This window comes from Chiloscyllium punctatum, chromosome 5 (assembly GCF_047496795.1).
Source record: "Chiloscyllium punctatum isolate Juve2018m chromosome 5, sChiPun1.3, whole genome shotgun sequence".
NCBI classification, from domain to species: domain Eukaryota; kingdom Metazoa; phylum Chordata; class Chondrichthyes; order Orectolobiformes; family Hemiscylliidae; genus Chiloscyllium; species Chiloscyllium punctatum.
Window position 1 is genome coordinate 65,407,795 of NC_092743.1, and position 26,659 is coordinate 65,434,453.

The 26,659-nt window shown below is 38.1% G+C and overlaps 1 protein-coding gene across 19 annotated transcripts in view; it reads left to right on the forward strand.

Annotated features, from left to right (window-relative positions):
• Positions 1–26,659, forward strand: part of dtna (dystrobrevin, alpha) — a 302,593-nt gene that overhangs the window by 224,929 nt on the left and 51,005 nt on the right. For 10 of the 19 annotated variants that reach the window (XM_072570467.1, XM_072570465.1, XM_072570463.1 and 7 more), the window contains 7 exons: positions 994–1,077; positions 12,080–12,151; positions 17,386–17,484; positions 18,675–18,767; positions 22,497–22,584; positions 25,181–25,269; positions 26,189–26,302. In XM_072570467.1, the coding sequence (XP_072426568.1) occupies positions 994–1,077; positions 12,080–12,151; positions 17,386–17,484; positions 18,675–18,767; positions 22,497–22,584; positions 25,181–25,269; positions 26,189–26,302 (639 nt within the window). The remainder of the gene's footprint in view (positions 1–993; positions 1,078–12,079; positions 12,152–17,385; positions 17,485–18,674; positions 18,768–22,496; positions 22,585–25,180; positions 25,270–26,188; positions 26,303–26,659) is intronic. The other 9 variants (XM_072570472.1, XM_072570479.1, XM_072570480.1 and 6 more) reach the window with 4 other exon arrangements.

A 26,659-nucleotide genomic window follows, 5' to 3' on the forward strand; every position in this document is an offset into this window, starting at 1 on the left:
CAGATTAAGATTTACTGAACAGCAATAAAATATGAAAACAGAAGTTGGAATATGTGGGAAATACTCAAGGAATAAATTATGGAAAGCAGTTGGAACCAACATTCAGATAGATGTTAAGACCTTGGAAAGGATGTACAGGAAATCTCTGACTTCAGTTACAGGGTAAGCCTAGAGAAACTGGAGTAATATCTCATAGAGCAAAAAAAGTTGAGTTATTGAGAATTAATACAAGTGTTGAAGATCATGAAAAATTTTATTAGATCAAATAAGGAAAAAGTTTTCTCAAGTGGTATAAAAGTCCATAACTATACAACACAGATTTAAGTTGATTGGCAAACAAAAGAGAGACAGGGTTTTATGATCTGGAAAATATTGCCTGAAATATTGGTGGAAGCAGAAACAATAACTTTCAAAAGCAGATTGAATAACTACTTGAAGGAGAGAAAGTTGCAAAGCTTTAGAGAGAAATGGCATTGGAATTGATTGAAGTGTTCTGTCAAACATCCAGCACAGGCACAATGGATCAAATGGCTGATTTCTGTGGTGCACAGTTCTTTGATTCTGTGTAGCCTTTTAGTAGAATTTCAAATAGTAATGTACGTATGCCCAGGGACACTCCTTTGACCAATTTTTAAATGAGATGTTAAAACACTTAAATGGCAGACCAATGAATTCCATTTGAAACTTAATTCCTCATATTTGCATACTGTGTTTTGTTTTTATTGATGACAAAATTATATTCAATCCTTCAGAACAAACTAGTAGACCAATTTAAGCATTTTGCCAACCTTTCAAATTGTGACTTGTAAATTACTGTTGCTTGTTTGTTACATCAAACTGCCTCGCTGTGGGCAAATTTTTAATCTGCTTTGCAGAAAGTTGTACTTTGTAACAGTATCAATGAACGGTGTAAGCATTGTAGATGTACTACTGGATATTGCTAAAATGTCATTACAAACCATTACAAATGTCATGGTTTCTGTGCCTTCATAGGCCTTCAAGACCTCCTCCTAACATGAATGATACAATGTTCTCCCATTCAGTAATTACCTCAGGAAGCCCCAGCCCTAATAAGAGGTAAGTCAGTCTGTTCTATGCATCTTGAAAAGGTAAGGATAAAATGAAAAACATTAGAACTTTTATTTAAAACACAATTAATTAAATCTCTTTGGATTAAATACTATTGACTAATTCTCTTTCGTAGTAAACATTTTTCAGTTAAAATTGTATTTTTTTTAATGGGATGGGTGGGGGTGAATACCAATGGCCATAAAATCTAGCCCTGTGTGTAAGGTTAGGAATTCACAGTGTAAAATCATAAGTTGGTACAGCTTAATATAGTTTGAATTTTTGAAAACAGGAAAATTATTTCCAGTTCACCATTTAAGATTTCTCAAACAAGCAATGCTCCAGTATGAGGTCATGGGCAAAGGTAAAGTTGCCGTGTTCTGTTGGACCATTTAGCCTCTCTCTCATTAGAGAGAGAGACCCTTGTTGCTGATTTAACCTGAGAGCCATAACTCCTCAGGTGAGGGTAAAGGTTGAGAAGGAAAGCCATTCATAGTAACCTCAGCCAGTGTGGGAATTGAACCAATGCTGTTGGCATAACTCTGATTGCAATCCAGACATCCAGCTAACTCAAATAAACTGAGCCCAAGATCATAGATATGAAAGGGTTAATGTATAAGTTAAGCGGAAACTCCACTCTGACATAGCATGCTTGGAACAGCACTTGGCAGCTTGCGGCAGTTGGGCCCAAGATCTTCATTGAAACACGTCTTCCTGTTTTTAGTAGTAGTTAATTTGTCAAAGAGTTAAAGCAACATGTTATATAATCATTTGAGACGTAGTAAGTCACATCTTGTTCTCAAGGATAAGAGCTTTTTCTGCTTCATCCTTCAACATTGACAATGAGAAAACCCTTACTCTCGTAAAAGAAAGAAGTTGGTGGCAACACCCTGTGCCAACTACAAGTGGTCGATACCCAGGCATCACTTCATATTATAACAAGATGATAGTTATAGCATTCTCAACACTATTGTAAGAAACAAGATCTGTCTTTTTGCTGTATTTCTCAATCCCTTCTCTCAATGAACAAATATTGTGTGACTGCAATCTATTTGTGCTATTCAGTTAATTGTATTTAAATAACATGCCTGCCTTTTATTTAATTTATTCATTTGAGGATTGCCAGCATTTACTCCCCACCCCCCACTCACTCACTGTCCATGACAGGTAGTTACTGCAGTCCGGGATGAAAGAACTTGCACTGTGATGTTCAAGAGGGCAATCTAATATATTAACTCAGCACTGATCGGGAGCAGGAGATTGTGTAACTTTAAGAGATTGACTATGCTCCTGATAACATTGTCCATCTAAGTGATAGAAATTTTGGTGTTCGAATTTAGAGAATTGTTAGCCTGCACTTTGTACACTGCAGCCACTGTGTGACTGTTGTACTGGGGGGAATACTTAAGGACGTGAATAGGATGTCAATCAAATCTGTTGGTTTGTCCTGAATACAATTGTCTTTGGAGTTGCACTCATTCAGGCAAGTTTGGTGCATTTCATCACATCCCTGGATTGTGTTTTGTGGAGGTAAGTGGCTGATCCAGAGTAGCTTGTTGGGCCAGATTGATCTTCCTGGCCTGCAAGCTGTGCTTAAAGAAGTTTGCTGTCCTCTGTTCACATCTTCTCATCTTCTTTAAGCTGCTGGGTTTCCTGAGGCTTAGGAAACCAGGCATCCTATGACTAAAAATGGAATAATTGTTAAAACAAAGGCAAGAATCCGCAACATCATATTAAAATGACTACCCTTCTTCTCATGGATGGGTTGGTCACACACTTTAGTCCCATCTCCATTAAACAGGAAATCACAACTTCAGTCCATTATTTTGGGAAATTATGGTTCAGCCTTGTCTTTAAAGAGCCTTATACATATCATCATATTCTCAGAATGGGAGAAAAAATGTTCACGTTGATAATGGATAACAAATGAAGATCCAAGCTGTTGAATGGAAAGTTACAGATGAGTTAGTGGATCATTCAGATATTTCCATCTGTTTGCTGCACAACTTTTTTTTTAATTTGAGGTATTATTGTCACATGTACCAAGATACAGTGAAAATTATTGTTTGCATGCTAACCTGACAAATCATAGCTTACATAAGTATATTAAAATAATAGAACATAGTGTTTTGGCTACAGAGAAGGTGCAAAGAAAGATCAACTAATATATAAGATATCCATTCATAAGCCTAATAACAGCGGGGAAGAAGTTGTTCTTGAAACTGTTGGTATGTGTTTTCAAACTTTTGTATCCTGCACCTAATGGAAGAGGGTGGAAGATAGTATAACAGAGGTGAGAAACTGTAATTTCCTTCATTGTGGTAAAATATAACTAATGTTTGTATGCACTGTCTGAATTATATGTGTGAATTATAATCTGTATATGAAAAAGATGAGTCTATATTAGATATTCTGTTACTGATAATAGTCACTGTTACTGAGACTGTGATAATGACTAATTGGGCAGATTATAAAGTGCATGATGCCTTGGGGGAACCTGTTCATGGTATTAATTCTGCATTCAGAATTTTCTGGCTGCCTCTGACTTAGATTACAATTTCTTCTTAGAGCAATGAATGCTTAGGGAAAAAATAAAATAAAAATCCAAAATAACTAGGTAAAATATTAATACACTACTTTTTGCGTTGCACATGTAATGAAATGAATCAGGCATGATTGCCAAGCCAGTCATAGAATCGTACAGCAAGGAAATAGATCCTTCAATCCAACTAGTCCTTGCCGACCTGCAAGGAGTCCACATAGCCCCACATGCTTGCGTTTAGCCTATATCCCTCCAAACACTTCTTATTCATGTACTTATCTGAATGTCTTTAAATGTTGTAATTGTACTCACATCCGCTACTTCGTTTGGAAGTTCATTCCACATAAGAATCACCCTGTCTAAAAAAAAATTGCTGCTCATTTCCTTTTTTAAATCTTTCTCCTCTTAGCTGAAAGATATGTCCTCTAGTCTTGAAATCCCCCACCCTAAGTAAAAATATACCTGCCATTCACCTTATCTATGCCCCTCATGATTTTATAAACCTCTATAAGGTCACTCCCCCACAACTTCCTACGCTCCAGTGAAAGAAATCCCAGCCTATCCAGCCTCTGCTTATAACTCAAATCCTCCATTCCCAGCAACAACCTATTTAATCTCTTCTGGACCCTCTCCAGCTAAGTAATATCTTTCCTATAACAGGATGACCAGAACTGGACACAGAACTGGCACCCAGAAGAGGTCTCAGTCAATTTATCTTTCTTTATTTGACAGCAATATTAAACCCTTTCACTTGTCATGGAACAGACCAGACCGCCTCAAAATATTTTAGTAAGGTAACCTAGACCCTAATCATTTCTTATTTTATGAGCAAATGTGACATGCTGTGTTCTAGATATAATGCACCTGGTCACACTACTTGACATTAAACAAAAAGGCAATTTATTTGAAAACTATAGTTAAAATACAAACAAAAGAAAGAACTTAGAATAACTTAACTCCATTGGAAAACTTAACCGAATAATAGATATAGTAACTATTACTAATTGACTCTTGCAAAATAGTAACATCCCAGAAACACATCCCTTTGTAAAAAGGCAATTTCAGACACAGATTCTCACATACAGTTCTCCAATCCAAGAGAAAAAACTATCAAGAGAAAATTCAGAGAGAGTAGCACATAGGAGACATTTACTGAAGCTTCCAAATCTGTTGAGACCCAACAACTTCTAATGCCATGGAAAAACTAAAACCCAGAAATCCTGATCTGTGAGATGCATTTTAAAAAACCCAAGGCCCCAAGCTGTTTGCATTACTCAAGACTGCTCATGCCTCTGCCTTACAACTTCACTTCAAAATAAAACAGGACAAAATAACCTCTGAAAGCCAGAGCATCATCACACACTTACATGCTGAAGTTTTTTAAAATTGCACATTTTGTGAGAGAATGTCCTCATTCAAGAAGGGGAGCAGAGACAACCCTGGTAATTAAAGACCAGTGAACCTTACTTTGTTGCGGGTAAAGTGTTGGAAAAGATTGTAAGAAATAGGATTTACAACCATCTAGAGAGGAATAAGTTGATTAGGGATAGTCAACATGGTTTTGTGAAGGATAGGTCATGCCTCACAAACCTCATTGATTTCTTTGAGATAGTGACCAAACAGGTGGATGAGAGTAAACCAGTTGATGTGGTGTATATGGAATTCAGTAAGGCATTTGATAATGGTAGGCTACTGCACAAAATACGGAGGCATGGGATTTTGGGTGATTTAGCGGTTTGGATCAGAAATTGGATAGCTGAAAGAAGACAGAGGTTGGTGGTTGATGGGAAATGTTCATCCAGGAATTCAGTTACGAGTGGTGTGTCACAAGGATCTGTTCTGGGGCTACTGCCATTTGTCATTTTTAAAAATGCCTGAGCTGAGGGCGTAGAAGGATGGGTTAGTAACTTTGTGGATGACACTAAGGTCGGTGGAGTTGTGGATAGTGTTGAAGAATGTTGCCAGTTACAGAGAAACGTAAGTAAACTGCAGAGCTGGACAGAGAGGAGGCAAATAGAGTTTCATGCAGAAAAATGTGAGTTGATTTGCTTTGGAAGGAGCAACAGGAGTAAGGAGTACTGGGCTAATGGTAGTGTAGATTCTTGGTAGTGTAGGTAAGCAGAGGGATCTTGGTACCCATGCACATAGATCCCTGAAAGTTGCCAGCCAGGTTAATAGGGTTGTTAAGAAGGCATACAGTGTGTTAGCTTTTTTTGGTAGAGGGATTGAGTTTCGGAGCCATGAAGTCATGCTGCAGTTGGACAAAACTCTGGTGCGGCTGCCTTGGAGTATTAAGTACAGTTCTGGTCACTGCATTATAGGAAGGATATGGACGCTTTGGAAAGGGTTCAGAGGAGATTTACTCGTATGTTACCCAGTATGGAGAGAAATTGTATGAGGAAATGCTGAGGGACTTGAGCTGTTTTTGTCAGAGAGATGAAGGTTGAGAGGTGACTTAATTGAGACATATAATCAGAGGGTTAGATAGAGTGGACAATGAGAGCCTTTTTCCTCAGATTGTGATGGCTAGCATGAGGGGACATATCTTTAAATTGAGAGGTGATAGATATAGGACAGATATCAGAGAGTAGTAGGGGTGTGGAATTTAAAAACCTGCAACAGTAGTAGACTCGCCAACTTTAAAGGCATTTAAATGGTCATTGGATAAACATACAGATGATTAGATTAGATTCCCTACAGTATGGAAACAGGCCCTTCGGACCAATAAGTCCACACTGACCTGCCGAAGAGCAACCCACCCAGACCCACTCCCCATATTTACACCTGACTAATGCACATAACACTATGGGCAATTTAGCATGGCCAATTCACCTAACCTGCACATCTTTGGATTGTGGGAAGAAACCGGAGTACCTGGAGGAAACCCACGCAGACGTGGGGAGAATTTGCAAACTCCATACAGACAGTTTCCTGAGGCTGGAATCAAACCCGGGTCTCTGGTGCTGTGAGGCAGCAGTGCTAACCACTGAGGAAATGGAATAGTTTGGGTTAGATGGGCTACAGATTGATTCCATAGGTCGGCATAACATCGAGGGCTGAAGGACCTGTACCCCTCTGTAATGTTCTATGTTCTATAAAATAATTCCTGATTATAGATCCCAGTTTCATTTTCTGCCAGATCTTCATTTGTTTAATAGAAGTTGTTGCAATACTGCATTTGACCAAATGGAACAAAGGGCAGATTTTCATCTTTAAGGCAAGATTGAGAGTTGGGGCAACTTTGCAATCTCACCTTTTGCTCAGCAGTGCTGACCTGTGCTATTCTTTACATGGAGTGGTAGGGACATGCTGGAATCAGAGTCAGCAACATCTTGAGGTGGGAATGGACATGGACGGAAGCAAAGGCAGGCAGGTTAGAAGAATGAACTTCATTTGTTGGAACAATGGACCAACTGTGTACGTGTGTTGAGCACCCTAACCCTGTCCCATTTGGTCTGGGTGTGGAGGAATGGTTTTTTGCAAGTTTGTATCCAGAAATTTACTTCCAAATTTTCCTATTGCCCTTATTTGACTTATTTAATTAGTTAATCAGTTAAAAGCAAATTGTAATTTATACTCGAAGCCAAAAGCATCTAAAAAGAAACACGTCTAAACATATTTAATATTGTGGAGTTGTCATAAGAACATTTTATCTGAATTTTTGAATCTAATCCAATCTTCTCTTTTGGAAAAAGACATATTTCATCCAACCACTATTTGATGCTAGTATCTTTATAAAACATTTTACAATCACATACTTTGGGTTTCTGTGGCACATGACCATCTCAATATCATTATTATTTTATACAAATTGTATGTAGAACCAGAGCCTCCTCATTCACTGAAAGGAAGATTACCTGTTTTTTTCTTCAAAGCAAGCATCCAAGCCCATAACTATACTTCAGAACACAGCGGATACTGAAACTCTCTTGCTTGAGAAGCATTTAGTTTCCCTCCAAACAGTTCAATAAAAGCCGGTGTTGATAAATGGAATAGGTGGAGAGTATATTCCAATCCCATTGTACAAAGTCTAAAGTTGTGATTTGTTGAATTGAATTGAATGGAATTCATGTGTATTCAATGTAAAATATATTGAAAAGGTTATACCATTGCAATGTATTGGTGCCATTCTCTTAATTTAAAATGCAGTAAAGAAAAAATACTTCAAGACAGTCCAACTTGTCCTGCTGTGCCACTACAGTCAAAGTCCAGGCACACTGGCCCACTCCAATCCACAGTCTGAGCCTGCTCCTCAGGTTATCTAGACAAGTGGTAATTGTGGAAATTAAGAAATTTATGGACACAATTGACAGAATTCCTGGGAAGTGATTGGTCAGGAGCAAAATTCATAGCTTCACCAATAATCATGGAAAGTCCAGTTGAGTTTAAAGAGATGGAATAATTGTAAGAACAGGTTCCAAATATTTTCCATCATGTCTACGTGTAGTGATCAGAGAAATGGCTAAACAAAAGGTCACTAGAAGAACACAAGTATATGTCTAACTGTTTAAGAATGAGGATATTTAAAAAGAAGTGCTTGGCACGTCTTTGTTAACTAAGGCTCAGAAAGCAGATCCAGAGTCAAGCAAATTAGAACAGACAGCTTATGCTAAAGCTTGAATGATTTCCTGAGTGTTGTTATTACTAAAAATGGAATCCTGCTGAGGAAATGGAGATATCCTCTTAGATCTGTGGATGATGAATGGAAGGGTTTTCCCCCAGATGTTATAATGAGATGTTTGAAGTAGCACATGACATTCCTATGGCATGACATAAAGGAATATGGAAAACACAGGTATTGATAAACAGATATTTTACATGGCTAAGTCTTTACAAAGATGTAGTGCAGTTCTGTAAAACATGTCCGGGTCATCATCATAGAATTGTGTCATCTGCTGGAGCAAAATGTGTGCTCAGAAGGAGTGGGTAGCAATCCTAACCAGGTGGCTTTCAAGGTCACAGCCGCTCTGAAATTTTATAGCATAAGCTTGTTTCAAGGAGCATCTGGGGATCTGTTCGGCATCTCCCAGTCCTTGACCTTAAAATACATATGGGATGTATCTGATGCCATTTTCTCCAGATCACAGCCATTCATAATCTTCTCCCAAGGTAAGAAGAGTCAGACACCCCAGCTAATGGGATTCTCCAATATTGCTGGTTTCCCCAGATGTTGGTCTCTATCAAATGCACCCACGTTGCTTTCAGTGCAGTCTGGCACCAACCTACCTAGGTCATCACCAAGGTAGGCCTCCACTCCATTGTTCTTGAAATCAAATGTGACCATTAGTGTCATGTTTTGGAGGTGTATGCCAGATATCCTGGGAGCTGTCAAGATTTGTATACTATTCGGATTTTGTTGGTAATCTGACAAGCAGCCTCACTGGGGACAAAGGATAAAACTTTTCTGCTGTTGTCATTGATCTTTCTGTCGCTGCATAAACATCTCGTTATCCCTGTGATTGTACACTTGATTTTTTTTTTAATGATTCCACTTTCAAGTATCTGTACATTACATGTACTACTGATTAGAAGGAGGTAAGACTGAACTAAGCGCATATCACTACATTAAGGTTGGTCTTAAGGTTTCAGCCAACTTTTCATATCTGACTGTTGTGTAGTGAAGTGCCGTTTGAGAGTAATTCTGTGAAATCTCCTTTTGCCCCTTCTATCATTAGTCATCCTCCAATGTTGCAGAGTGCATATGGACTGTTATGTTGCCTTGAAGTGTTTGAGCATCTTGTGGATCAGTGTTGACCTGCAAAAGGAAGCACTTAGGTCTGCCTAGAAGAGCTGCACAATGTGCTATGATAGAGATTGAACAATTGTTCAATGTATATCTCTAAGCCTTGAATGGTAATGCATGCCATTGAAAAGCTGATACATAGAATGAAACTTTCTCTCCAGAGATATATGAAATAATCACTAATTCAGTACTCCCACTCACAAGATGGGTGTATGTGTGGAGTAATATGTGCTGCCCAGGCCTTAGTTCAAGTCTTGTACCTTGTGTTTCGCCTGAGTCCACATTAAAGTGAAACAAGTTAGCTCCATTCATCAATGTCACGGTTTGGGAATCCCTCGCACCTGAACCTATCCACAGTCAAGAGGTTAGTATTCATGAGAGATGAGCAATGCTTTATCATTACAACTTCTTTCATTCTTGGGATGTCTGAAGAGACTGCTCATCTTTCACACAGGTGTCACTTTGCCAGATCTGACAGCAAAATAACACTGGAGCAGGCATTTAAGAATGTAAGTGAACACATATTTCCAAAGTACAAGATTATTTACAATTAGTGTCCTCAGTTAGCCTGGAAAACTTAGTTGTCCCTGATAGTGTTTTGGCTCGCAAAGCCTAGAAATGCTGAGACTGCCATGCTCAGGTACAGTCCACTTTCCTCAATTTGAATTGTTGCAGGTTTTGAGATCACAGGCAGTAAGGCGATAGAGGAGCTGCGCATTGTGTAAGATATTTCTGAGGGTCCCATATGTGACATTTATTTTTCCCTATGGGGGCCAGCTGGCACCATTCTTTCTCTCTGAGAGGAAAGGTGCATGTGGAGTGAGATCACAAACCCTCGCTCCGTCTTGCTTTGCTATTGAGGCTGAGCACCAATAGCTAAAGAGACTAAGTGCAGATATGTATGAATATTTGAGAGACATTGAGTGTATTTTTATTCAGACAGCCAGATGCATACATACCAGAGCCAGCATGCCACTGATATCATTGGTAGAATCCTCCAACTTTTGACCCAGCTTACAGAGTGCCTCTGACAACCTGCCTGCTGAGCTTCTCCTTGCATTTTGATTAAGTAATTAATAACCAACACCATAGGAATGTCATCTACCTGGAGCTGAGCAGGTGCTTGTCCTGCAACAAGTCCCAGAGAGCTGGGGCATATCTTGCTCCCAAGTCAAATCAATGGGTCCTCCTCAAGAGTGAAAGTAGAGTTAGGAGTTTCTGTCACTGACATTATTAACATAAGTGAGTGGTATTAGGAGAGCTATGCAGCATCGCAGAACAAAGATGATCAAGTTGGCTCTTCCCACGAGTGATTCTGCTCCTCACTGGCCAGTTCTAAACTTCTTGTAGTGATTGAGATCCCTGATGCCTTTTCATGGGCTTATTTTTCCTGCAGTGACATAGAGGGACAAGTGGTCAGTGGTATTGATGCAGCAGGCGCAAAGGTGAGGTGTCCATTATGGGTATTCGTGAAGCACAAAGGTCAGAAAGAGTTAGTAGCTTAGGAGGAGGAACTGGGTGACAGCCATTGAGTTAACAGGGTTAAAGACAAAAAAACTGCAGATTCTGGAATCCAAAGTAGACAAGCAGGAGGCTGGAAGAACACAGCAAGCCAGGCAGTAAACAGATGCATGAAATGGTAAGTGTTGTAGACCATGAGCCTTGGTTGAGATGGTTTTGCAGAATTAGAGTGAGTAGTAGCCATGTGAGTATGAGGAAATAGAAGATAGTAGTTCCTTGCAGAGTGAAGAATATCATTGACCTGCTACCTGCTCTACTGGGCATTCCTTCAAACCGAGGAGACAGCGCTCTCTGGGCTGCAAATCAGAAAGGTCACTACAAACCATGATGGACCGGGCACCATGAATTTTAGTAAACAAAATTTTAACTAATGGGAAAATGCCTCCTAGAGAGTTGTTATGGTACAGGAGACTACTCAGTCCATTTTTTTATGCTTATTCTTTTTTCTTCAAATCAAATTTACAGAATTCATGATCCCAAGTAGTATCCGAAACAGTTTGCTGTTTGGAATACGAACACTTGTTTGAACATAAAATATGAACACACTATTCTATTGGAACTACTTTGCTGATACTTCATATGGTATTCTATTTTTAAGATTTGTATCTAGTTACAAAATAACATCTGATATAATTTAGATGTGATTTTCATTTTCACTTTTAGGAATGCAAATAGATAATTTAGATGACATTTTTGCATTCTGTTTGCTGTAATGAATGCTTCAAATATTAGTTCTGTTCTAATGATGTATGGATGTGAATTCAGCATATTTCCTAGGTTCAGATGAATTGCTGCAGATCTTGAATTAGGTGCATTGTCCCACATTGGTCAAAGTCTCAGAAGACCAGAGAATAATTAGTGTTTGATGCATATGAACAACATGCTAACTTTAACTTTGTAAATTCAGTACTTAATAGTAATGTCTTGGTGCTAATAAATGATAATAATATCCAAATGTCTGACAATATATTTTTTCCAGATGTTTAATGCCAATCTGTATGAGCTTTTCTGAGATCTTAATGTTACTAACCATTTCACTGTAACTTTTGAAACCCTCAATATATTACAACAATAACGGAAATACTAGCAATTGCTTTAATACATGGATTTTTCTGAAAAAAATCCACATCCCTTGTACCATCAGAAATAAAGTGTTTTCTGCTTTCTAAGTCACTTATACTTTATTCTTGGTTTAATTTACTCAGGTTACTAGATGAGATGAATGATGAACATACTGTCATTCAGCTGTTTATAAATGAGCTTATGAACGATGCACGGTCAGTGATAGAGACCAAACTTTGATTTTATTAAATAGTCTCTGATACGAAGCCACCTGCTTTATAGCCCATATAGATTGCGGTAGTTCTGGGTCTGTGATGAGTTTAACAATTAATATGCAAGTATCCTTTTTATTGACTTGAGATAATAAAGTGTTTGAAATAATTTTATATAGAAAATATAAATATAGAAAATAAATACTTTATTAAGGTTGCTTAAGAAACAAAGTTGAAAAATTCCATACAGTTCAAAGGGTCAAATCATCTGGTGTGTAATTTGGTAGACATTTTATCGAAAACTTTGAAGATCCTAAAGTCTTATTTACAGATGAAATATTTCAAAATAATATGAAAGTATAATTGACTATTCTTAAAAATAAGGAATGAAGGATAATTTGATCCATGTTTTTTCTTCATTGGAGTGATTAGAATACATACATCCTATTTAAAGGTAATGTCATAGTGAACAGCAGTCAGTCCACACATGGAATGATAGGAAATGCATGCTAGATGTTTCCCATAGGGAACATTGAGAGACTTGCAAACTCCAGGCCACTTGCTCACTGGAGAATTCCTGCAATCTAGTGTATATTTTGAGGGAAAACCTGTCTCTGTTTGGCCATCTGCTGTACTTTAATTATTTGGGAAAGGACCATTTAATTAATATGAGATGATATTAATCTACTGGAGGAAATCCCACTTTCTTTTGGTCCTGGCTATCAGAAGTCACCAACTATGTTCCACAATAAGATTGATGGCCACTGCTGATATTGCAGGAGACCAAGGAGAAACAGGAACCAGAGATCCAAAATCAGGCAATTTTGGATTCCACTGGGGCCAGGTTGACACACTCAAGTGAGAGTAGTAGGTGGAAATGGCAAAACCGATAATGGGAGTGTGCATGGGATGCCTCCATGTAGTGCAGAATAATCTTTTCACTAATCAGCTGCTAACAGTATTAAAACAGTATTGGGTGATGGCCTGTCCTTCTGCCTGTTAAATCTTGGTGGGAGTGGGAATTGGCTGGTTGGTGATTGGACCACCACAGATGGTATGGTGCCCTCATTTACAGATCCACCTAAATTGAGCCTAAAGACTACATAACGTAATGATGTGCAAATGTATCAGCAGTGGAAGGCATACCATCAGGTTGTATGGGATATTTTTATTTGAACAGATTATCAAATGCTAAAATTATTACTTCAATACATCATAATTAGCAGTAAAATGGGAAATTTCAGAGTTTTGCGCAGAACTACATTAATTTCATACTGTAAACGCCTGATCCTTTTGCATAGTGAGTCTGTACAAAAGATTGTAGAATTGTTAGAAGAAGTAACTTTTCTAAGTCATTGCAGACTTCTTTTATTGCCTAAAAGAATGAATGCTGACTCTTTTGTGCAGGATAAAAGTGATCAAACTAAATACTCGCCTCAACTTTGTTACTAAGTTAAGTGGCAGATGTGTTCATTAATGAGTTGCAATTTTGTCACTTAAGAGATTAAGAGTCAGTTTATGCCATTTTTGCGAAGTGTTGTTACCTCAAAAAGGAGACTTTTAATATTAATTTATAGTAGCTGTTTAAGCTCACAGACCCTGTTGCTTGCTCATTTCAGTAACCTCCCTATTATCTGGTAACCAAGCAGCTGAAATTTTCATGCAACTTGCAAATGTTTCAAAGAAAACTTACTATTTTTGTAAAGTTTCTTCAAAAATGTTTATTTGAACTTGGCATTCCAACTTCTGATACTGTCAAAAGATTTGAAAATGTTCTTAAACATATTGAGGAGCAAAACTGCTTTAGTGAACAATCATTCACAATTTGTGCATGAGTTAAGGAAAGCTTGTAAGCAGGCACAAATAAAGAAATTGTTCAAGGCTACTGGGCTTAAATCCCCACTCCCTTTACATCAGCTACTGCTCAAATGCTAGTTGTGTTGATGACTGAAATATTATCAAGCATTTGCAGAACCGACTGAGGGAATTGCACTGCCCTTTTGACATTTAGATTTAAGATTTGTTTTTGAAGTGTATGGTCTTGGGATTTTATAAGCTTTTTTTCTCATGCAACTGACAGATTCAGGTAACAGGTATCACCCCATTTTCCAGATAACAGGGAGCTTACTCTAGTTTGGTTAACATTCTTTCCACATTTATAAACTAATAAGAAAGTAATAGTTTCACTGTAGGAGCTGCAGAATTATGTAGAATTAGATCATGTGCTGCAGCAAGATTTGAATCCCTGATGTGATTACACAAATGGTGAAGAATGTTTCCTGACCACTTATGACCTTTTGATCTCAAACTTTGCCTATAATTTTTAAATATACATAAATGTGTAATTTTGATCTTAAAAAAACCTGTTATTGCGTGGTGTATAAAAGCAAATGCTGCATATTTAAAGTTGATACACATGCAATGGTAATTGATGATTTCATAATCATTAAAGAAGATAGAATAGAAATGACAACTTCAAATGTCTGAAAAAAAATCAAAATTCCCTTGTTAGCATTTGGACCAGATCGATCGTTTGATAGAAGCCATGTTTTGGGGCAGAATCTAGATTGAGTAAACTTCCTCTTTCTTTTCATTCCGTTCGACTATCTAATTGCTGGGCAAGAGATGGTTTCATCTGATGTTCTTATAACTGTGCTAAGAGTTTTGATAAATTGTTAGTACCAGACATTTGATGAGAATGTCTGACATTAGCATGTCAGGATGTCAGACTTTAATGAAAGTGAACACTAGGTTGAGCTTCTTTTGGGCTACGACTTAGAGATGAATGGGTACAAGAACTAAGCTAAAAGGCAAATAGAAAGCTGGCTTCTGTACCTGGAGGAATATGGCACATGCCATATTTCAGCCTCAGTTAAACCACATCATGAGCAGTTATAATTTTAAGCACCACAATTTAGGAGGGTTATTTTGGCCTTTGACAGAGTGCAGTTTATATTATCTAGATTGATGTCTGGATTCTAAGGGTTAAAGTACAGACTCCCTATAGTACAGAAAGAGGTGATTCATCCCATCAAGTCTACACCAACCTTCTGAAGAGCATCCCATCCAATCCACTCCATCCCATAAATCCGCATGGGGTTTTTACCATGGCTACCCACATAACCTGCCTGGTCAGGTTCCCTGGACACTATGGAGCAATTTTTTAGCATAGTTGAGAGTGTGTTTCTGGAAAAGCATAGCAGGTCAGGCATCACCCGAGAAGCAGGAAAATCAATGTTTCGGGCCAGAGCCTGATGAAGGGCTCGGGCCCGAAACGTTGATTCTCCTGCTCCTCGGATGCTTCCTGACCTGCTGTGCTTTTCCAGCAACACGCTCTCAACTCTGATCTCCAGCATCTGCAGTCCTCACTGTCTCCAAATTTTTTAGCTTTGCCAATTCATCTAACATGCACATCTATGGACTGTGGAAGAAACTGGACCATCTGGAGGAAACCCACCCAGACACAGAGAAAACATCCAAACTCCACACAGACAGTCACCTAAGGCTGAAATCAAATCTAGATCACCGGTGCTGAGGTAGAAGTGTTAACCACTGTGCCACTGTGTTGCCCAAGTGTGAGAAGAGATTAAATAAGCTAGATTGTGTTCCTAGGTTGGTTAGATTGGTGGGAACTGTTTCTATTAGTTTGGCATTAAGGACTAGGGAGCATAATCTAGAAATTAAATCCAAATCTTTTAGGTGTGTAATTGTGAGATACCTTTTCATAATCGGGGTGGTAGAGGAATGGAATTGTCTTTCACAAATTTGAATTGGAATTTGAAGTTTTTGCTAACTGAAGATATTAAGGGATCAGCCATGATCTTGTTGAAGGATGACTAGGCTCAAGGGCTAAGTAGTCTACTTAGAAGTTTCTATCTTCCTAGATGAAGCATAGGTAGCAAAGAGAAGTTTCTATAGGTAGAGGGAGGAAGTGAAGGAGGGCTGTCAACAGAACACTCTGCTGACTAAGAATTTTCAGACCTCCAACTTAGACACGAACATTGACTGAGGTGACATGTTTTACCAAGAATGTGATGACTGAGCTGTGCCAACTATACCTGCAGCCACAAGCAGGGGTAGGGCAGCACTGCTAGTGGTGTAAAGATAATGATATTCGTCAGTCTCTGTGCAACCAGATCCTTCCAAGGAAGCAGGTGACATTTCTAAAATTTCATTATTTGCCATGGTTTAATGCATCAGGGAGTTACAGTGACCTTATCCAGCATGGGCATCAGCAGAGCGGTAATTGTGGGAATACCAGTTGATGTTATCCTGAGAGAGGACAGCAGCTTACACAGAACCATTTCCACTGAAGGAGCAACTCAGAAATCTTTGTAATCTGCCAGAGTACCAATTGCTGAACTGCTATAAAAACCATGGAGGCTCTTTGTTCACTAGTAAATGCAACCATATGAGCCTGCATTACACCAAAATGGGCTTGGTTGTCACATTAGTATGAATCTCTATTACAGAGTTCAGATGCTGAATGGTTTCTGCCTGTGCTAGAGTGGAAGTTGGGATATTAGCAATCTGACAGTTCTTCGTGGCTTTGTCTATAGGTGCTGTCATGGAATTGACTACTAGTTCCATACTGGAAAGGATGGACTCCTAACCTCTGCTCAAAACCTTGTGCCAAATTGGAGCTGGATTGTTCCTTGACATTGACCTGCTAACAAACCAATCATCTTGATGGGCACACTATCAGTGTTTCTCCTGTACACTGACCATCAATGTCTTTATCTCTGCAGCTCAACTAATACAAGCCCTGTTCCTCCTGCAGCCCACTTGTCTACTGGAATGAAAAGTGCACACAGTTCGTGAATCTGAACTAGTGGCTACAGTTGTTAGATTGAGTACCTTTTCAGCAAAGGAACGCGTTGCCCTCACTCTAAAGTGCAACTGCCTTGGTTAATTCAGCTTTTAATCTTGGACATCTGAAAGCAAAAATACAGAAGGGGAGGATTGGGATGAAGGAAAGCAGGTGTAATGGACAAGTGAGAAAATTTCACTTCATAACTGATCCAAACTATAATCAGTCATCTCCGTTTAGGATCAGCCTAAGCCAGTTTACCATCTTGATCAGTCTTAATTTGATTATTCTCCCAAAGCTTTAATATTTCAGCAAAATTTTGTTGACCTATAAGGTCTTTCAGTTTATGTTTTTGGAATGTGGTTACACTGCAAATGCTGTTACGCTTAACCTGTTTCCCACAGTATCATTATTTATTCTTGTTTAGTCTTCTTATCTCATTAAATAGCTTTCCTGATGAGGTCAATGAAGTAGAGCAGAACAAACAACTGGCTAGGGCTGCTCCAGCTTTGCTAAAGGGCAAAGGGTGAGTATTGAGAATGTGCAGTAACTGGCATGAGCTACTAACACACACAAAAAAGTCATTTTGTTGCATAACATGCTAACAAAATGCATCAATACTTACAGTTAACTCAGGCCACTAGTAGTACTGCAAAGATGTGCGTTCCACAGAAGCAGTCAGTGTCATGGGCCAATACCTGTTTGGGTTTCCCCAGTGATAGCAGTGACAAATACTGTGCAGATATTGGTCCAAGTCCTCTCCTGGCTTGAGGAACTGTTGCTTGAACACCATTGTTTGCATTAGGCAGACAATTTTTCCCCCAAGTATTTAAGAATTGCAAGCAATAGCACATATTGCCTGACGTTTGTAGAATCATTTCTGCTATTTTAAATGTAGTATTAGAAGTCATGCATGTACTCATAGTTTCATAGATTAGACATTTCATTGAGGCTGGGATTTTATTGCGCCTCAGACTCTACCGTAGGGTAGTATGTCAGGGGAAGGGTATGCCAACTTCTGCCTTTCACCTGTGGTATTTACCATCAGTGGCAACAATGCAAGGATCAGCCACCTTAGAGAGGAGGAATTGGGATTGAGATTTATCTACTAGGGTCTGATGACTCATGAGAGTGAGATGCCTTTCATCAGGGTCAACCCTTGTCACTAGAAGGTCCTTCATTGGCCATGGTTTGCCTAATCAGGCATTTTTTCCAGCAACATTGAGCAAAGGCCCCATGATATTCTTAATTGGCCACTTAAGGACCTAGGGCAGGATTGCCACATTCGCTAATTATGGACTGGCTACCCTCTGATAATCTGATCTTGGGGGCTAGATCTTATCTCTTAAAAGGATGGAAGCCCCTATCCTGTCAGTTAAAATGCCTGCTGAACATAAAATGCAACTCGGGCTTCCATGACTGACTGAGGCATGATTGGCCCCAACTATCAAGCTGGTGGGTGGGGGCGCCACCATGCTGTGAAATCCTGGCCTCGATCTCTTTGGTCCTGTCCAATAGTCCAATCAATTAATTGGCTAACATCTTAGTAGTAAAGTGTGCTGAATTATGAATTGAATGCCTTGAGACAGAAGAGACAATACGTATGCAGATACATCATTGGTTTTGCTTCCGTTTTAATTTCTCATTTACAATTTATAATGTTTTTCCTTTTTATTCTTTTCTTTGTTTTGTTCCTCTACATTTCCATTATTCTAGGTTGCAATACAGCCTTGATATTGCTGATAGACTGGGTGATGAACATGTTCTGATTGGTCTATATATCAACCTCCTCCTGAATAATTCCTCACGGTTAGTTGAGGTTTCTTTTACCCAATATGGACATAGTTGCGTTTGGAGGAAATCACTTAATAATCTGTCAGTTCCACTGATGTAAGAATAAGTAAAACATGGTTCATTTATTATATATCCACATATCCTTGTGCCCACATTGCTTTATTAGAAGGTTTTGGCCCCCAGATTCAAATGTTTGTCAGAGAAAATATGAAATCAAGATATATAGAGTGTTCTGTTTATGTATTGCTACAAGAATATCTATTGTTTTCGGAAAGTTTAACTGTTAAATGTCACAACCTTCTTAATTTCTGACGATAGGTTTTCTCAGTTTGTTATTCCACTTCATTATATCCCAATGATTGAGAAAGAGCTTACAGTATTTCAGAAGGTAATTGGAAAAGTACTGTATTTGAAAATGAAGACTATAAACAGTTATAGAGAGAACAGTGGAAAACATTTGTGTAAGAATAAATAGCTCCAGGTGAAGATCTGGCGCCATTCACCAGCTCAATGACTTTTACACTCAAGACAGCCAATTTGACAAAAGAATTCTAAAACATGGAACTTCATTAACATTTGCAGGGTGTCAAACATCTGTTTCCAGTAGAAGGTCCAATTTTTGTCCAACATGTTCGTCAAATCAAATTACCCTTGCCTTTTTAAGTATCGAGATTTAGCAGTCTGAAAATGAATGATGCTTGCTGAATTTTGGTTTTCCAGAAATTGCAGAGTTTTCTGAGGTATACAGAATTTTTCAAGTTTGTTGATTGCTTGCAATATAACCATTGGTATGTTTTTAATCGCTTCAGTTGTGATTTTTTTTACTGTTTTATGTAGAACATTTGAACTAATCAGGTGCAAGTTAACTAAATGTGTTAATTGCTGAAAATTGTGTATGGTTTACAACATGCTAAATGTGAGAGGCTGGGGTTAACTGTATGATTGGTTGGATTAAGTCTTGATTGATAGAGATTATTAGTAGGTGGATTATGTGAGCATAATGAACTGAATAGTGAAAGAAGCCAGTGGTGCAGCTGTTTTATATGTTATTTGATGATTAGCTCACTTAACAATTTGTGTGTATTGTATATCCTCCTGCATTGTAACCAGGCTCTGGAAGCAATATCTCTGACATCAAAATATTTTGTTTTAAAGGCTATTTGTCAGACATGCACAAGGACTTCCTTTTGATTTTCAGGGGCTCATTTTTCATTCACTAGCTCCTTTATTGGATGATTCAGTGACACAGTAACATTAACTTTGATTTGTATCAACCTTTTATGTTTTCTTTTTAGAAAGATAAGCTAACACAAAACCAAAGATTGTATTTATATATAGCATTAAATATATTAATTTGGAATCTATAAATACGATGTTCTGAAGAAAGGTTACTGGATTCAACATATCACTGCTTTCTCTTCACAGATGTTGCCAGACCTCCTGAGCTTCTTCAGCAATTTCTCTCTTGTTTTCAGATTTCCAGCAACTGCAGTCCTTTGTTTTAATATAATAAGATATTCTTGTTGATTAATGTTAAAACCCCTATACTGGCTCCAATACAAACATTGTAATCAAACCTCTCCTCTCTTATTTTTCCCCATATCTATTTTATATTCATTGCAACCCATTGGGTCCACTTTCCAACCAATGCCACCTCTTATGGATTATAAATATTTCTTTTTCCTTGAATTAGTATGTCTTGTGAAGTGTCCTAATGAGTAAATTGAGAAACTTTGACAAAATGTGTCTTTTTTCAGCAATATATTAAGAATGTGAGAATATGAGTATAAGAAGAAAAAAGGTTTGCATTTACAGGGCTGGAACTTACCAACCTTCAGGGATGGGCTGGAATTAGGGTGCCTGTAAAATAGCAAAGGAAACTGAGGGCTGTATAGACATGGTATACCCTTAGCTTTCCTGCTGCAACATTTTACCAACAGTGGAGTAGCTGCAGGACAATCATTTCACCGAAAAACCAATTGAGCCATTTAAGTAGCCAACTAAGAGCTTTTTCTCACTTACACTACAAGTGACCAATGGAACTTATTCTATATGGGGGGAGTCACCTGGTGAACCTTGGCAATGTCCCTGCAAGCTGTGGAGTAACTGGGACCCCAGTAGAAATGGCTGCCCTCATATTAATAGCATCTACTGTCCTCACCAAACTGAAGCTGAACAATCTTTCACCTGCCAAACTGAATCCACTTAAGGTAGATTTCATGGTTGTGTCAGAACATACAAACTAGCATAGAAGGGAGATAAGCACTGATTTGCAAAAATGAAAGTGGTTCTTAATTCTGCATGTTGATTGTAATCCAACCATGAAATAAATTCATGTAGTAAAAGTTTTTTTTCTGGACTTGAACTTGGACTTGGTTTTAGTAATTAGAGTAAAACATGACCTGAAAACTCCCAATTCTGGGTGAGGAAAGCCCCTGCATTGTGCTATATTTGAATAATGCTGGTCCACTTATTGGATTCACAAGATAAATCTAACAGAAGACCATTTAAGTTTAGGTTTATTATCAGATTTGACAGATACTCATGAATACAGTGAAAAGTTTACAAGTCACCACTTACATACCCATCTTAGGTACAAAGGTAAAGGATATTGGTACAAAACAGAAAGAGAAAGAAATCAAGTCAAAGCATTAAACGTTACAGTTCTTCTTACTAAAAAGTAGAAATACATAGAAACACAGTTTAAAGTTCAACATCACCGTCCATAAGTGCCTAGCCATGTGGGGGCTTGCACTCTTCACAAGGACTTGACCTCCTTCACTCTGCTGCCTTACTAGCCTGTTCCTGCTACCACTGTCACAATGGAAAGCCTGTTCCTGCTCCCGCTGATGCTTTGGGATGCCTGCTCCTGCTCTCGTGCCGGCCAACTCGCTCTGCTGTTAGCCTACTTTACTTGTGTTGAACCTTTCAAAGTGCTTTCCGATTTGTTCCACTTTTTTATTTACCCTTAATCCTTCAAATAGTTCTATTTCAATTATTTTTGAGTTCCCTTCAGAAAGTTACTCTTGAATCTGTTTCTGCCTTTAGGCAGTGAAGTCCCAAGTCCCAGTGAATTTCCTCATTTTGCATCAGGTTTATTTATGTATTAAATTAAATCTGTGTCCTCTAGTTACCAACTGTTCTTTTTATTTTGCCTTTCAATGCTATTAAATCTGTCTTTACTTTCTCTGCTCCAAAGAACACAAAACTAGACATCTTCCAGATTACAATGTTCAGCCATATAAATGTGAAGTAAAGTAATGTAAGGTTTCATAAATTACCAGCTAATGTGTCCATTCTTATTTAATTCCTGAGACCTCATCATCATTACTATTGAAAAAGGGATATGAATCAAATTCAAGAGATGACAAACGTAATCATGCTGCAAGCTGTACTGCAGTCTCAAGGACATTTATCAGCAAGTGTACTGAGCTGTAAAATTTGAGCACTGTGCAACAAATCTTGATCTTTGTAGTAAATGTTCTGTTCAAAGTATACAATGTGAATAATGATAAATTATTTGGTGCAGAATTATTTTGTTATGAATCTTGTAACCTACTTTATGCAGAGTGGTTATAATACATGAGAAGAATCAGTAATGGAATTCAATGCTTTTAATGGATATTATGAGAATCGAGATCAAATAAGTATCACCATGGTTGCAATATTCAATTGTTGGTGAAGTTGTGAACAGTAAAGCAAAGGATTCAGTTTTATTGTCGAGGTTTTATCCTTTCTTAATAGTGTCCTTGATAGTCCAAGCCGTCTAGATGAAGAGCATCGATTGATAGCTCGGTATGCAGCACGACTCGCTGCTGAGGCAGCATCTTCAGTGAGTACTGAACCAGCAGTCTGGTTTCTATCAGTTTCATTTTTTAATATGTCACTATATATATTCTAACAAATTCCTTAGCATAAGTGGACAGTGTGAAGTCCATTTCGTGCATTGTGTCCAGATTGTGCATCATAGAATGGTTAGAGCATAGAAAGAGATAATTCAGATCATTTTGTCTATACTGTTTCCCTGCAAGAGCAGCTGATTTAGTCCCACACCCCTATCCTTACCTTATACCTCTAGAAATAATTTTTCTTTAGCAGCTTATCCATTTTCTTTTATCAAATTCCCAGTTGACTCTGTTCCACCAGAATTTCACAAAATGGTTATGCTGCAGAAGATGGTTATGCTGTTCGCCCCTTGTATCCACACTGCTTTTCTCTGTTTTCCATTTAACTCTGAATATTATCTCTGTTTAATTCATTATTCAGTAACCTCTTGAATGCCTTCATTGAATTTGCCTCCACTAAGCTTCCAACATGTGTTTTCCAGGCCTAACCACTAGCTGTGTCAAAATGTTTTTTTTCTCACTTCATATTTACTACTTCTGCAGTTCAGTTTACATGTGTGTTCTCTCCTTCTTGATCTATTTACAAGTGAAGAAAGGTTTCTCTCTCTATCTCTCTCTCTGTATCCCCTCCCCTCCCCCATCCAGCCCTCTTTTGATTTTGAGAAATTACATGAAATTTCCACTTAGTGTCCTTCTAAGAAAAACATTCCCATTTTCTTCAATCGGTTTTCATAACTGAAGATTTTCTCCATTAATTAATATTATTCTCCTAAACCTCTTCTGTATTCTCTCCAATGCATCCTTGTAGTTTCCTGAAGTGTGGCACACAGCATTGCACACAATACTGCAATGAGGTCTAACTTCTATAAGTTCAGCATCTGCATTTGTTTTATTAATAAAGCCTGGAATACTGTATGTTTTATTAACTGCTTACTTAGTGACTTATACAAATACACCAGGTCTCTTTGTTACTCTACACCATTTAACATAGCTCGTTTATTTTAGTGTTCCTTCATATTCTTTCTAACAAGATGCATCATCTCATACCTCTGCATGGAATTTCATCTGTGTACCCACTCCATCAACTTTTCAATGTCCTTTTGTAATTTCATACTCTTCACTTCACAGTTTATAACATTTACATGTTTTATGTCATCTGCAAATGGGTATTTTCCTTCCGCACACCAAAAATTTATTTAGGGAAAGTAACTGCCTCAAAACCCACCGCTGAAGAATTCAACTACAAACCTTCCTCCTGCCTGAAAAAATCCATTAAGCATTATGCTTTACTTTCTATCCCTCAGCCAGTTTGTGTTGGTGTTGCTACTGTTTCATTTATTCCATGAGCTCTAACTTTTCTCAAAAGTCAGTTGTGTGGCACTTTATCAAACCTCTTTTGGAAGTCTGTGAAAGCCAGACTACTGTCTTTGTTACTTCTTCAAAAAAAACTCGAACAAATTAATTAAATACATTTTCCCACAAGAAATCCATGCTAGCTCTACTTAATTAGCCTACATTTTTTTCATTCTATCCCAAATAATTATTTCAGAGATTTCCCCACCATTAAAATAAAATTCTCCTCCCTGTAATTGCTGGGTTTATCCTGGCAACATTTTTTTTAGGAAGGGTACAATATTAGAAGTCCACTTCTCTAGCACCATCTCTGACTCCAGTGAAGATTGAAAGTTTATTGTTAGTGCGCTTGCAATTTCTACTCATACTTCTTTCAATATCTTTGGACACTTCCACTTCGCTATCTAAAATTTGAGATGTCAACCTGATGAAGCTAAGATATAAGAACACTTGTATGCATGATTTCACACATATTACAAGAGGAGCATTCCATGTGGCGAAATTCTCCTGTTATTGTTCTGGAAGGATTGTCTGAGTTTTTTTTTCAAAAAGTAAAGCTTTCACAGAATTAACTTAACCAGTATCTGCCTCTATTTTGGAACCCAAATTCCAGAAGTGATATTTATACACATTTAGAATTGTACATTTTTAATTACATAGCTAATGCTGGGGACTGTCTCCTTGGGTGGCTACGTTCTGTTATTCAAGGTATTGCTCCTGTCATGGGAACATCGGAATAGGAGTAGTTCATTCAGTTCATAAATAATTTTAATCATCTCTAATCTTGTTCCCAGTGCAGCATCTTTGCCAACTGACTTTATCTTAGGAAAGTGAAAATTAAATCAAATCTCCCTCACCCTATTGTTGCAAACAGAATCTATTGCAACTCTTTGGCTTTTCTTTCAAGGTACCATGCATTGAAATAAAAATGGTGTCGATAAAAATGTTAACATCCCTATGAGTTACAGACCCATTTTCATGATTGATTCCCATCTCCAAGGCTAACTACTGATCTGGAGTTTGGATGTGCTTTGAAAGAAGGAGAAAACTTTCAGTTTGTTCTGCTGGCCACTTTCAAGGCGCTCAAGCAAAGAAACAGCTTCTTTCAGAATATATCTGCAAAACCATGCCAATGTTCTGCCTAATATGAACAAAACACAGTTTTTGCAATTCTTGAAATGCAAATATTAATGAAACCAAGAATGAATATTTTCTGATTTTTTTTTGTAGCAACAGCGTGTTCCCTCTGATCTCTCCTCTACCATAGATGCAAATAAACAGCAGCGACAGTTGATTGCTGAACTTGAAAACAAGAATAGGTTGGTAATGCAGTCTTCATTTCTTCTTTATATGCTCATTATTTAGTGATTACTAAATTGCATTTCCAATAATAAAAGATGTGAATGATTCTAGGTTATAAGAAATGACAGAGTCAAGATAAGAGAACTCCTCAGAAATAATGACCAAAACTTAATCTGTTAATTTCATTGGTGGAAAGTAGGGTTGCAATCTTTGAATGCTGTTCTGGAGTAAAAGCAACCCAATGGCAAAAGAATATGCCAATTCCTAAGAAGATATTTTTAACATTGCTTTTGGTTTAATAATTATAAAATATTAGACATTGGACTGACAGCTAAGAATAACCCAATCAGGGGGTGGGGGAAGAGAGAATAATCCACTTGAATCTTTGTTCCTACTGGTATAGAAATATACTGTTGCATGTGGATGAACATGTTGACATATTCATGGGAGCAGAGTATTTTGAGGCAGGGGTTATTTGATTCAGAACACTGACGAAGTTGAGGAGGAACTAGAACTAAAAAATAAATTTGAAAAATCTTGCTGTCAAGAACTAGAGGTGAGGATAATTTAATTTAACTTGATGGGAAATTATTAGATTAGCCACTTGCTATTCATTCCACCAAATTTACCTCCGATCTGTCTCGATTTCTTCCTCATTATTTTGTTTTATCCTCCCTTCTGTTACTGCAAGGATCTGGAGGAAAGGAAGGTACAAATTAAGAATTGAGGAGCATTACTCGAGCTTAGAGGGAAACATGGAGGAACTGACCTAAACTGAGACTTTAGTGAAAAGACTTGTTGCTTAAAAGATGTGATGTGATTTGATGATAAGCACTGAAACATTCTTTCAGCACTATTATCTTCGGTTATACTCTATGTCCTGCATTCATTTGTCTCTAACATTGTAAATTCATAAAACTATTCATCTTTTGTCAGAGAAATCCTGCAAGAGATACAGAGATTGAGGCTAGAACATGAGCAGGCATCTCAACCCACTCCTGAGAAGGCACAACAGAATCCTACCCTGCTGGCAGAACTTCGACTGCTCAGGTAACTCATTGAAAGTGCACTTTAATTGGTTAGAAAGCCAGTCACTGACCATAGGCGTCTTCAGTCCAACTTCTTTTCAACTCTGGTATCCCCCACCAAAATACAACCATTCCCCAAGATTCATCACCATGGCAACCGATCTCACACTATTGTGGTCCTGTGCCCCAGAAGCAGAGATTTGCCATGATCCAGAAAATCCCTCAATGACAACCTGATGATTTCTGTCACCCTGTCCTCTACAGCTGGTATTAATTACAGCACTGAGGTCCTCCCTCTTTTTTTTACCCTTTCTCATGTATTGTGTGCTTGCTTCTCCTGCATGGACAAAAGAGAGAGGGTGATGAAGCCATTCTGTGG